This window comes from Chelon labrosus (genome assembly GCF_963514085.1).
Source record: "Chelon labrosus genome assembly, chromosome: 20".
NCBI classification, from domain to species: Eukaryota; Metazoa; Chordata; class Actinopteri; order Mugiliformes; family Mugilidae; genus Chelon; species Chelon labrosus.
Window position 1 is genome coordinate 14,222,627 of NC_140353.1, and position 13,675 is coordinate 14,236,301.

General features: G+C 43.1%; 1 protein-coding gene and 1 pseudogene across 2 annotated transcripts; both read right to left on the bottom strand.

Annotated features, from left to right (window-relative positions):
* Positions 1-4,671: 4,671 nt before the first annotated feature.
* LOC311505858 (olfactomedin-4-like) lies at positions 4,672-6,868 on the bottom strand (the record flags this gene model as incomplete). The annotated part of the gene is made up of 5 exons (XM_084569658.1): positions 4,672-5,906; positions 5,985-6,132; positions 6,223-6,435; positions 6,532-6,705; positions 6,815-6,868. 5 exons carry the CDS (start codon positions 6,866-6,868, stop codon positions 5,083-5,085), a joined length of 1,413 nt encoding a protein of 470 aa, XP_084425784.1. The 3' UTR covers positions 4,672-5,082.
* A 361-nt stretch (positions 6,869-7,229) lies between these two features.
* Positions 7,230-11,198, bottom strand: LOC311505857 (annotated as a pseudogene). Its single transcript has 10 exons — positions 11,003-11,198; positions 10,808-10,901; positions 10,563-10,612; positions 10,420-10,501; positions 10,229-10,314; positions 9,961-10,155; positions 9,773-9,868; positions 9,426-9,658; positions 9,197-9,282; positions 7,230-7,918 (listed from the first exon to the last, which is right to left on the bottom strand). The product of its transcript is annotated as an uncharacterized misc_RNA (transcript).
* Between the last annotated feature and the right edge of the window lie 2,477 nt (positions 11,199-13,675).

Genomic DNA, 13,675 nt, shown 5'->3' on the forward strand with positions numbered 1-13,675 from the left:
TGTGCTAACTTCACCTGTCAAGTGTCTCCGTTGGTGGCTTGGTCAGAGGGCTTTTAAAGGCAACTCTTATCAGTTCCTCACCGTCTGCTGTCGCACATTTATGAGCACCACACATGAGCAGATGTTAGTTCACAAGTCAAGGCGGTGTCCTTATTTGCTCACAACAAGTATAGGGGAACCCATCATGTCAGGTTTGGATGAGAAACAAGCCATATGCAGTCATTTCTGGCAACACCTTATGTTAATGTTTGTGGACTGTCAACCATGCATGTGTTATATGATAGGAAGGAGTCGTTAAAAGTGCAGATAGACGCTTAGTACTTTACATAGTCATCATGTTTTTGTAGTCATCATGTTAAGTCTTGGGTAAAGAGTGAGTGATTTGAACCAAATCCACGTGGTAATTGTGTAATCTGCTGTATGTGACTCGGGCGCTTTTGACCAATACTGTTAATAACATTGCGCCACAAGGAGAGAATAAATAAAATGCTGACTCACTATGCACAGAACAGTCACATGGGCTACATCAAGTATGTGACTGCACATGGCTCTGCACTACTGACTGCACCTGAAGGGACCCTTCTGTGAAACTCCTGAAGTTTGCAGACGACTCCACCGTCATTGGACTCATCTGGGACGGCGACAAGTCTGCATACAGAAGGGAAGTGGAACAGCTGGTCCTCTGGTGCAGTCAGAACCACCTGGAGCTAAACCCGCTTAAAATTGTGGTGATGACACTGGACTTCAGGAAGAGACCCCCATCAACCCCTCCTCTCACAATACTCAACAGGACAGTCCCTACAGTAGAGTCATTCAGGCTCCTAGGGTCCACAATCTCACGGGACCTGAAGTGGACCTCCAACATAGACTCTGTAAGGAAGAAGGCCCAGCAGAGGCTGTACTTTCTGCGTCAGCTCAGGAAGTTCAACCTGCCCAAGAGCTGCTGATCATATTCTACACTGCAATAGTCCAGTCTGTCCTGACCACGTCCATCACAGTCTGGTTTGGATCTGCCACCAGACATGACAGGGACAGACTGCAGAGAACAGTCAGGGCTGCAGAGAGGATCATTGGTACCGACCTTCCCTCCATCTAGGACAGGGGTGTCAAACTGATCCGTGAAAGGGCCATGTGGCTGCAGGTTTTCATTCCAACCATGCAGCACCCATGCAGTGGGTGTGGCTGGCAAGTTTTTGTTCCAATCAAGCAAGAGGACACCTGAAATGACTGCGTGAAGGCAGTGTGCTGCTGCATGGTTGGAATGAAAACCTGCAGCCACATGGCCCTTTCACAGATCAGTTTGACACCTGTGATCTAGGACCTGTGCCGGTCCAGGGTCAGGAAGCGGGCCAGTAAAATCTCCACAGACCCCTCACACCCTGGTCACAATCTGTTCAGACTCCTCCCCTCAGGCTAGAGTTACAGAGCACTGGCAAAACCACCCACCACAACGACAGTTTCTTCACCCGGGCTGTCGCTCTGATGAACTCTGAGCAGTCATAGAGTGTGAGACAATTCACATTAACAATATAATATACTCACTGTACAAAACCCTGGTTTGGTGTATATATCTGCTCTTATCCTATATTTTGTGTGTACAGATCGAGATTTATTTTATTTCATTTCATTTTCTTTTTCTTTCACTTATTTAAGTTGTTTCTGTACAAGAGAGTAAAGTTGCCGGAGTCAAATTCCTTGTATGTGTACATACTTGGCCATTAAAGCTGATTCTGTTTCTGATTCTGATTCTAAAGCATACAATCCTGCAGGCTTTTGTATTCAATACATGTATCGTATGGACCGATCATGCATAACATTATGACCAAATATCGTGTAGGTCTCCCTTGTGCCTCCAAAACAAACTAATCGGAAAATGGACATGGGCTTTCTGAGGGTGTCCTGTGGTGTTTGGCAACGGAATGTTGTTAGTGGGAGACTTTGGTTCCTGGGGGTTGCAGGGACGGGCCTCTGTGGATCAGGCTTGTTCCAGTGCATCCCACAGATACTTGATCAGGTCAGGATCTAGTAAATTTGGATTCCAGGTCAACACCTTGTGTTGTTTTTCATGTTTTTTGAGTTGTTCCTAAACAATTTTTGTGTGTGTCTGTGTCAGGCCGCATCCTGCTGGGGATGGCATTTGATTTTTTTTTCTACTTTGATCGTCCGTAATAGCAAAAAGTAATATCTGGCATTATAAGCATGACAATGCCGTGTCACTGGTTAATAATGTGGGCCTGACAGAGTATTACACCCCACCTGCAGCTGTGTTGACTACAACTATGCATGACCACATCCATATCTCAAACTGAACCTCTGATATAATATGAAACACAGACATTTACACACATGCCATGAGATTTGTAGAGTCTGCTTTATGAAGAAAGCGTTGTAGATGACTCTCCAATTATCGCATACCTGCACACAGGTGATAAATAAACAGACACAGCAATATATATATACAGTTGAGTGGAGGGCAATATAAAACAAATTAAACTGTCAGTGGTGGGAAATGTTTTATTTAAGGCTGTGGGTACGTAGGAAGCATGCTAGCTGGGGGGAACGCTAAAGGTAAGGCTGGCTGCGTAACTTTAGTGTTTGCGAATCATGATAGATTTGATCTGTATGGTGGGATGGCGGAGAGTAAGTTGGAGTAAATGGGAGCTCTCATTTACGATTATGGTAAAGAAAGATTTGGTGTGGTTGAGAAACGGAAGAAACTAGAGGGACAGGTAGTTAGATCTAGGCGTAAGCAAGAGATCGATAGACTCATCCAGGAGAGGAAACTCCATAAGAGGCAGTAGAGGAAAGCTACACATGAGGAGAAGAAAGGTAGTGATTGCTTACAGGCAGATGTGAGGGAGCGGTTGGCAGCATTAAGAAGAGTGGAGAACATTAGGAAAAATAGGAAAAGGAAAGAGCGGGCTAGAATAGCATTCTATAAAGATCCAACCAGGTTTGTGAAGTCGCTATTTAGCAAGGAAAAGAATGGTAGCCTCACGGTACCAAAACAGAAGCTTGAGGGGTATTTGGAGGAGGTGTTTAAAGATAAGGACAGGTTTAGAAAGTTGGCACTACTCTCTGATATTCCACCTATTGGTGAAATAGGTAGCCACTGTGATGACAGTCCACCAAGGTCTTTCCACCTTGGTTCAAGAAGTGGTAAGACGGGCAAGAGCCTTTATAATGGCAATGGAGGTCATTATTAGGGCTTCCAAATGGGTGGTAGGTGGAGAAAAGCTGCAAGGAAGGCTTTGCCTCTCCTCAATTAGGGCCTACATGGACGACATAACGACTACAATGTCAACCGCTCCTTGTACCAGCAGATTGCTGGATAAGTTAAACAGCAACCTGCAGTGGGCTAGGATGAAAGTGAAGCCTAGTCAATCTAGGAATACTTCAATTGTTAAAGGAAAGGTATTAGATAAGAAGTTTGTTATAAATAATGAGGTGGTGCCCGCAGTGCTAGAGAAGCCAGTGGAGAGTTTGGAGAGATGGTATGACGCAAGTCTCAGTGATAAGGCACAGTTTGAAAGGTTGAGACAGGAAATGATTCAAGGCATTTCAAGCATAGACCGGTCAGGAAAGTTAAAATTATGGTGCTTGCAATTTGGTTTACTGCCCCAGCTAATGTGGCCGCTGACAGTGTATGAAGTTCCTCTTTCAAAGGTAGAAAAGTTAGAAAGGATGATTAATTCATCTACAGAAAATGGCTCGGTGTCCCATGCTGCTTAAGCGGCGCAGGCTTGTATGGGAAAGGCATATTGGAGCTCCCAGGTACCAGCCTAACAGAGGACTTTAAGTGTGCTAAGGTTAGACTGGAAATGACTCTCACTCACTCGAAGGATCCAGTGGTTAGGAGTGCAGCGCCCACAGTGCACTTGTGTATGTACGCTTAGCCATATTCTGCCAGGCTGTAGGGTAAGTCTTTCCCATGTACGGTACACCTGGCGTCACAACCAGGTACTGAAATGTTTAGCAGCTACGTAGGAAGCATGCTAGCTGGGGAGCTCGCTAAAGGTAAGGATGGCTGCGTAACTTTAGTGTTTGTAAATCATGATAGATTATATGTCTATAGGCTATAAAATTTCCGCAGCAGCTTCCAAACCCCACTGCACCAGCTCCTTTGGAAGCCAGGCGTGGTCATGCATCACGCTGCCTCTAATTTACAGGTGATGTTGTATTCTTTGGATCCTGAGCCGTTCCAACAGTTGTCCATAATTTGTCATTCTGGTACACGTTGGTCTTTGTTTCATCTGTTGGAAGATTGCTGTTGAGGACAATACTTAAAAAGTGGAAGCAATGCCACTCTTTTGCATATATGGTAATGGGACCCATTTTTTTGGGTCAAGTACATAAAGATTTTAAAGAGGATTTTTTTATTACACTCTACATACAGAGGCATATCTATATCTGTTGAGTGAATTATTGATGTAGTCCCTCGCTATAACGCGGTTCACCTTTCGCGGCCTCGCAGGTTCGCAGATTTTTTTAGTGCAATTTTGCATGCTTTTATTTTTTTATTTTTATTTATTCATTTTTATTTTTTTTTACAGCGCATTGTTTTCTGCGTTCTGATTGGCTAAGGGAGAGCCCGCGTGTCGTCTTTTGCGTCCTGATTGGCTAAGGGACTGTAGACCGTCAATCAATCTCCTCCGTACGGTGTCTCTTGTACAGTAGCCTACAGAATGCATTCAGCTTGTCAAATTTACATAGCCTATCTTTGATCGCTGGCAGTGTGACTGAAGTGCGGTATGTTTGCAAGTTATTAAGAAAAGTGTATAAAGTGTGTAGTGAGGGGTTTTGCAATCTTAAAACATTTATAATCATTGTAAAAAATAAAGCTGACTACTTCGCGGATTTCGCCTATCGCGGGTTATTTTTAGAACGTAACTCCCGCGCTAAAGAGGGACTACTGTAGTCATAGTCTCATTTTCAGTCAGTAGAAACAAAGACACATATGATACGTTGGTAATGCTTAAAATCATTTATTAACAATCAAGGAGAAGGAAAAAAAGGAGCGTGATAATGATTGTTTCATTCATAAGATGTAATATTTCACTAAATCACAGATAATGATTTAGCTCACAAGGTATGAGGCTGCGCAGTGGCTTTAATTGTGTGGTTAAACCACAGATGGTAGTTCACATAGTAGCCATCATTGTACATGTAGAGCTTCTGGTCAGTTGGATTGTAGTCCAGGCTGGAGTACTTTTCCTGGAACCTCTCAAAGAGAACACTCATGTAACTCTCCTCTTTGGTATTGGTGTCATACTTGTAAAATATCTCTTCAGTCTCGATATCAATCGTCCTGACTATGTACAGAACACCACACACCATGAAGGCATTGCTCACGCCTGGCTTATAAACACTAGTCACATATTCCTCCTCTACTGTAAAAGAAGCCTCGTTTATTTTAGCAAGTACCATCCGACCGCCAGACTCCTCTGTGGCATAGGTCACCCACAAGCCGGTTTCATCAGCACTTAAGTCAAAGTTCTGATTTAGGGAGCCAGTGTAAGAAAACCTGGTGCTGGCTCCAGTTATCAACCTGTACTGATATTGCATAGTGGTGAAATTCAGTTTGGCAACCGCAAATGGATTGTTTAACTGATAGTAGAGAGTATTATCACGGACGATAAAATTGTTCCCTTTACCGGTCCAGCCGCTTTGTAAATTCTGATGAAAGAAGTAGTTTCTCAAGATGAGGTTCTTGTAATCGACATAAAGCCTAATGTCAACAATTGAAGCACTAGAGTAGCCAGAGTACCAGTACATAGACTCTCTGTCTGGAACAGGCTTTGAATCTTTCCCCCAGCCTCCAAACTTGTAGCCAGCGTTTAGATGAGCATTCAGCTGACTTACAATGGGTTTGCTAACCTTGATGATACCAGTGTGAGCGCATGAGCCTGCAGAGAGAGAGAGGAATATTAGTTGAATGAGTCCAAAGGGGAAACAATGTTTACACGAGTGTGTGAATAGCTTACCAATGTTGGGGTTGAAAAGCTCCTGGTGGCGTCTCTCGCATTCCTCCAGTTGCAGCTGCACCTTGATGTATTCTCGGCGGGTCTTCAGAACCACATTTTGGTCATAGCTAATCTCCAGCCTCGTCAACGTCTGGTCCATGGCTGTGACCTGAAAGGTGACGCGTGCTTTTTTACCATTAGATCACCACAGCATCTTTTGTTGCGGTAACCTCCCACACATCTGCAGCCCAGGAAATACCTGTACACGCAGGGACTCAAAGACAACGATGGAGCTTTGGATGGAGAGCTGCAGCTCTTTAATCAGGGCCTCCACTTGTTTAATCTCCACCTTTTTCCCCTGAAAGTCGGCGGCATTGTAGTCGTCGGAGTTCTTCTCCATTATTTCAATTTCCGCTGACAATTGTATGATCTTTTGTGCGTATGATGTCAGCTTGACTTCATAGTCCTCCAGCTGAAATTGTATAAAAAATGCATTGAGTTATTGTCACATATTTTTTGAATTATTACTATTTTTTTTACTTTGATAAAGCTTCCAAGATAAGAATACCTTGCCCATCTCTAGATCCAGCTGGTGTGAGATCTCCACAGCTGTCTGCTCCACCACCACCAAATCTTTTATAGGAAATGTTGAGCTGGGCAGGAAGGCATCACAGGTACACCTATCCTCACCCTCACCTCCTGTCCCATTCCTTGCACTACCCTCGCTCCACAGGCCAACTCGCTGGGGGAAAAAAGGGAGTCAGATGAACAGAGATCATCTCACCTCTAATGTGAGTAGAGTTTCAAAGAACAAAGATGAATCGGTTGCATCTAAGTCATGCCATACATACCCCCCAGGCCATGGCGGAGCTCAGCAGTGCTAAGAAATATAGAGTGCTGATCATTCTGGTGCTGTCAGAGTGGTTATGACTGAGATACCTGGACGTTCACAACTTATATACCCCATCTCAGTATAATGCTGGATGCAGCACCTGTCCATGTTCGCACCATTGTTAGCCTTGGCCTGGCACCATTGTTAGCCTTGGCATTGTTAGCCAAGGTTAACAGTGGTGCCAGGACATACATACTGTTATCTTAAGCAAACAGAAGTCAGAAAGTTTGAAAATTTGTTTGAATTCAACCATGAGTATCTGGGTATGAACTAGTATTTGAGGTCTGACAAAGTTCCCAGGTATTAGGAAAAGCTTGAACTCTGATCAAGAGTTTGCTGAATTGCTTAAAAGAATCAACAGCTGAATGAAAAGTGCACAGTTGTTATTGTTTATTTTTTGAGATAAGAAACAAGATTAAAATCCTTTTTCAACTGTGTATGACAAAGAAACCAGGTGGAAACACACAAGATAACTTCAAATCATGCGACAGTTTGTGTAGGATCCTTCGAGCCTTTATCTGAATGTTTCTTTGGTTTCTTTTTCTTCACTTTCTTGCTTTTGACTTTACCCTCTGGCATTAGGGGCGGGCCTGGACCTGGTCAGGCTGCTAGCACTCGGGCTCAGCTTGCTGTGGCCCATCTCCGGATCGGAGCGAATATCCTGAGCAGAGCTGGACTTGCCCGGAGCAGAGCAAGGGGAGTCAGCCAGCAGGTTGGGTTGGGAGTTGGAGCGCATTGCCAGGGAACTGGCTGGACGGTAAGGCGTGGTCCCCCCCCAGCATGGGCAGGTGGACGTGTTCATTGCTCAGATTAGTGATGGAGTAGCGACTACTGTTGGACATGACAATGTGGTGCCACGAGCTGAGAGGGGTGGCAGAAAAGTGCTGAGGGCCACTCGAGTCTTTTTGGCGGCTTCTGGAGATATGACCATGGAGCTGTGAGGTGTAACTGCGCTCTGGAAGGTTTTGAGGATGCAGTCACTCTGCTTCTCTTTTTTCTGACGGGATTCAAACTTCCTCAGCTGGCGGCGGTGATCATTTGTTTTCTTGTATCTGCCAGTCCCCTCCACAGAAGCATCAGATAAAACCACGGACGTAATTTGGGGGGGGGGGGGGGGGGGGCATGACTTTTTACCGTCCAAAAACCATGTTAGCACTAGGACCAAGCGGAAAACGGCCGCTCAAGCTGAAGCCTGTTTCTCTTACTTTAGACCCGCCTACAAGCTCCTCGATTGGCTCTGCTGTTTCTTGTGTGATTGACCGTCCCCGCTGTCACTCCACCTTGCTTGCACACCGGTCTGCTAGTCTGCAAACAGGAGTCCTTGTTAACCTGCTACTGTAAGTTGTTCGTTTCTTCTGCTTGGGTCACGTCAGCTAGAAGGATTGTAATATCAGAGGTTTCATTTACATTAACGTTTGAATCGGTGTCCATGTCGTGCGTGCGTACGTGTGTGTGTGTGTGTGTTTGGTAATTAGGCGCAGCCAGGATGTCTAAAAAAAGAAAAGTGGACATAAGAGACTTCTTTAGAAGTCAAAGTGTAAGTTACTCAAAAGAATGCGTTACACCCATCCTGCAACACCTTCACTGGCTCCCAATAAAACAGCATATCCACTTCAAGATCCTCCTCATCATTTACAAAGCTCTAAATAATCCTGTAAAGTGTTAGTTTTATTGAAAGTGCTGATAAATAAAATGTATTATAATTATTGTTATTATTAAAAAAGGGAAAAATACAATATATACAAATCTGATTTTATACATCTGAACTCATGATAATAGTGAAACTACATTTTTTCCTCTATAACCGTATCATCAAAGTTGATGATTGTTGCACCCCAAGTTTCATGTCATGCATCCTGAGTTGGAGTGAAGTTGACTAACAAGGTGAAACACAGAACTGGGTGATAATGTTTTGCTACATGCTTTACAACCAGTCAAACCAAAAAAGGGAACATTAAACTTAAAAGTAACAATAGAAAACTAGAATAACTACTAGAAAACACATTGAACTGAAAGATTAGAGTTTTATTAAAGAATACTTGTCCCCCCCACCCCACCTCTGAAATCAAAATTTTGTCCTTGGATGAAACCCATTAAACAGCTTTATTAGATACTTTTGCGAAATCAGTTTTGAAGGCATCATTCAGAGTAAAGATGTGGACAAATTCCCAGCTCATAACACACTTTAGTTCAACTATACTGTTAAGATAAGACCAGGGATTGTCAAAACACAAAGCAACATGTTCCAGAGATAAACACACCATAGTGTATCTCTGCTCCATTAAGCAATTTAAATGGCTAGTTTGTGAGCATAATCAGACAATATAGGGAAAATTCTCACCTGTAGTCAACCATTCCTGTCCTGTCATGATCAAGTCTCTGAATCAGCTCCTCAATCTGGTATCGATCCAAAGGAATGCTAGATTGCTAACATAGTTTCACACAAAAAGAAGAAAAAGAATCAGTTCAATGTCCCTTTTATCTTTTTCATGAGTAGTTGCAGGGTAAACCTGAAAATCCTGCTAACTCAGTGACTCTTTGCTGTTCTATATATCAATGTGACGGGAAACCTGAACAGCCCTCCTGAAGTCAGTAACGGGGACTGACATTAAATTAGTGAGTTAAAATTTGGATGCAGGTGGTCATCTGTTTGGTCAACATGGATGACTTTCATTGGATTGATGCGTTTCGGTGGCTTCTTGGTAATAAAGCCTCCTACTCCTCCATACTGTACCCCCAGGCCAGGATGCTCCTAACATGTCACCTCCAAGAGATGCACAAAGTTCTCATTTACCAGCACATTGTGTTCAGAGGAAAGACGACATACATATTTCAAAGGATGCATTCAAAAGAACCCATGCAGTGTTTAGCTAGTAATACTGCTTTTAACATGACAGGTCATGCCACAATCACTCACACATATGTTGATCTCCTCCAAGGCGGTTTTAGGTGTGTTCTTCACCACGTTGACCAGAGCAAGAGCTCCCTCTACTGTTAAAGAGTTGTAAGCCAGCTACAAAGGTAAAATAGTCAGACATCAACTTACAAAGCCTCTGAGGCCATGCTGGTGAAGTATACCACAGTAATACAAATGTATTGACCCACCAGCAGGACTCTGAGCGTGTCATTGAACTCAAGACCCCTGCACAGCATGCTGACGTCCTCATTGATTATGCGGTTGTTGTTGAGGTTGAAGTACACCAGAGTGTTGTTGAATTTTAGGGCCTCTCCCATGGCCAGGGCTCCCTCATTCCCTAAAACGTTCCACGAGAAATCAAGGTGTTTTAACATCATATTCACCTAAGCATGGAAATAGTGATGGGGTGATGCATACGAAATCTTTGATTGAATTAGTTTAATTTAACGGCCAAACCTTCAGTCCAGCAGAAAAAGCCACAGCCCCTTTCATTCTGAGATGATTCCAACTGAGGTCCAGCACCTCGAGGCCTTCATTGTTTGCTGTACAAAAAAAGACAAGGCTCTTGTGTCCATATAATATATATGACGTAACATTCATAATTAAAAACATTTAAACACAGTGATATTAAAAACTAGTGAATTAACCCAGCAGCTGTCCCAAATGCTCTCCTCGTCTTCCGCAAAACTGATTATGACTCAGGTCCAGTCTCTTTATCCTGGAGTTGGTCTGATTGTGAAAATAATGGTGCCCTTAAAAAAGGACAGGGGTTGGCTCATTAGTAACTTACAGTCAAGGCTTCTGCAAAATATTTAGCATCATCATCAGTGAATCTATTTCCTGCAAGGAAAAATTTATTTCTTGATTAATTATGCAAAATAAGAATTGATAAATCTACGAATTATCAATGTTAAAATAACCAAGCTGTTTCCCTATGCCACTCACACCACAAACACCACCATAATCTGTCTGTGGATGCAATGAATGCATGAATGAATGCAGAAATCTATATACTATTAATGAACACTTACCTACCTGAAAGTTTCAAAGATTATAATGAAATGTTGTCCAGCAACATTTTGGCAACATACTCAGCTCCGGCAGATTTGAGATAGTTGGTTGATAAATCCTGAAAGAAAAAAGGAAGAGGCTGCTGTGAAGTAGTCAAGTTTGAATTATGACCTGTAAGACACTTGTGCCCTCTAGTGCTCAGTGTGCAGTCCTACGTACCAAGGACTGGATGGTGAAGTTAGCCCTCAACATCTCCACAAGGTATTTGACGCCCTCATCTTGAATGTGATTGTCCCCCAGTTCCAGGGTGTTTATGTGCATGTCAGCCTTCATCTTTTAAGCAGAGAGACTCAAAGGATAGTATGGACATGGCACTCTGAAGCCTTATGCCCTCTTTGAATCCATTCTCTCATGGGCAGGGCGTCACACAAGGTGATTTCATCCCCCCCACTTTTTCCCTAAGGTATTAAACCGTTTGCCCGCCCTGAGTGTACCAGCGTGCTGAAATGGAGCGCACCTGAGTTCCCCAGACATGAAAACCCATTGGTCAAGTTAGATTGATTGACAGCCATCCAGCCAATCACAGCCATTTGACCAAACCCACTAGTCCCGGCCGCCCGGCAAAGTAAACAGTTACATGCTAACATGGAGCTGACGTAAATCACTCCGCAGACAGCGAACAGAGCAGAAGAATGAAACGGTAATTTAACAAGTTAATAATGTAGAATTTTCTCTGTAAATAACTAAACTATGTCTTGCTTTGTGGCATGTCAGCTAATATTAAGCAAGCCAGGTGGCAAACAAAGTTAATGCAAGCCCAGTAAAGTTAATGGTAACTGACAGTTATGACCTGTGCCTTGCACCCGGTAACTCTACCTCTGAGCTAATGTGTCATGTATAGCGGCATTAACTGTAGGCCTACTAGGCCTACTGTGTTTTTAGCAACTCTAAACGCAACCAGAATGTCAGTCCAACAAGGAATATGTGAAATGACATAGGCTACCTTATGTTTATTAAAGTAGAATGTTATATTTATCATAGTATTTTCTCTTTTATCAGGTCTGTTTCTAGCTTTGCAGGATGCAAATTTTGTTTTATGGCCCCCAGTTTTTGTCGAACTACGACGGAGGATATCCTAACCCTAGATGATCTACAAAGATGCCACAGTCAAAAGCAAAACAGGCAAAAGTCATGATAACCTTTCTTATTAAAATTAAACATCTTAAATTGAGCCATTAAGGCAAGTTAAACTTATAAAAAAATGATAATACAAGGAAAATGACAATCCTCTATATGTTAATAAATAAAACAGATATTGAGTGTTTTTTTTAAAACAAAATTATATTTTGAAAGAGTGGAATGTAAATATAACAAACTTGCATCCATTTTTAAGTGCAACACAAACCAAAACTAAAAGAATACTAATTGCCATACTTATTTACTGATTTTCATATATCATTATGTAAATAAATATGATTCTTGGCCCCTCCCACTGCCCACGTCACAAACTTGCGAAAGCGTGCATGCGTTCCTTGCAGCAGAGAAGCATGATTAGCAGCCTGTTGTGTTATGTTCTCTACCCTTTCTCCCGCTACCTACTTTTTACAGAGGTTGTTTTGTCATTATTTTTGGCAAAGTCAGTCTCCCAGTCTAAAGAGCTCAGTAAGTTTTAGCAATGCAACGATCCATCACTGTTTTCCCGTGTTACTCTTGTCTTACAGAGACCTTAAAGAAGGGTCTCCCTCCAGCAGTAGTGAATGGCACAGGAGTGTGGGATGGATGCTTTTTTTTCCTCAGAACTTTATGCTAGACACATTTTATATGCAGTCTTCATTACAGGTAAGGATTTGTGTGTCCTTGTTTGTAGATTTTGTGTCTTCAAGAGGTTCAGGAGAACCATGAACAACTGCATCCTGTCCTGTCTCAGATGGGTGGTAGGTCACCTCAGACAAAACGGTCGTGTTGGTCGATGTTGTGACAAAAGACACATATTCTGCTGGTCCAGGCTACACCTGTGTGTACAAGCGGCGTACAGGGCCCAAGACAGATGGCTGTGCTACTTGCTATCATAGCAGTTGCTTCACTGAACTAGCTGTCACTGAGGTGGAGTACTTCAGGCCTGAGACGGAGCTGTTAGACCGGCACAACGTCGGCATTGTTTTGCTGCTAAGGCCAGTGGTTACCCAGGGGTCTGAGGTCAAGGAGAAGGGCCCGTCCCTCTGCGTGACCAACACCCACCTGCTCTTCAACCCCAGGAGGGGTGATGTGAAGTAGGGGTGGGCGATATATATCGTCTGCGATAATATCGTGATTGTTGTGTTAACCCTCCTGTTATGTTACGGGTCAAATTGACCCGTTTTAAAGTTTGAAGACCTAGGAAAAATAGTTAAAAGTATTTTTTCAGTATGAAACTTCTTCTGCTTGCCTTAATTAGTGTAATCAACATATAACATGAAAATGGTTCATCTCACATATTTGCAACCACCCCCTGCATGTTTATATCACATAGATACTGTTCGGGTCAATTTGACCCAGCAGTCAAACTGGAGGTAAAAGGGTGTCAGAAATGTCAGAGAATTTCTTTCTTTGCAACTGTGGGACATATTTCCCCCCAATCACACACACACACAAACACACACCCACACACCCACACATCCACCCACACGCACACACACACACACAGGTGTACAGGTGCACAGGTGCAGATGTTATGACTTTTGATGGGAACCATTTATGTTCTCGCGGGAAAACTCCACCCACATTCAGTGGACACTCAACAGGGGAGGGACAAAACATAAAAGATTCTCTGCATGGCAGTCCTACCAACATTACACTCTGTCAGGCAGACCTTTACAAAATAAGCAGCTGAAGTAAAAGGATGACAGTCCAGGA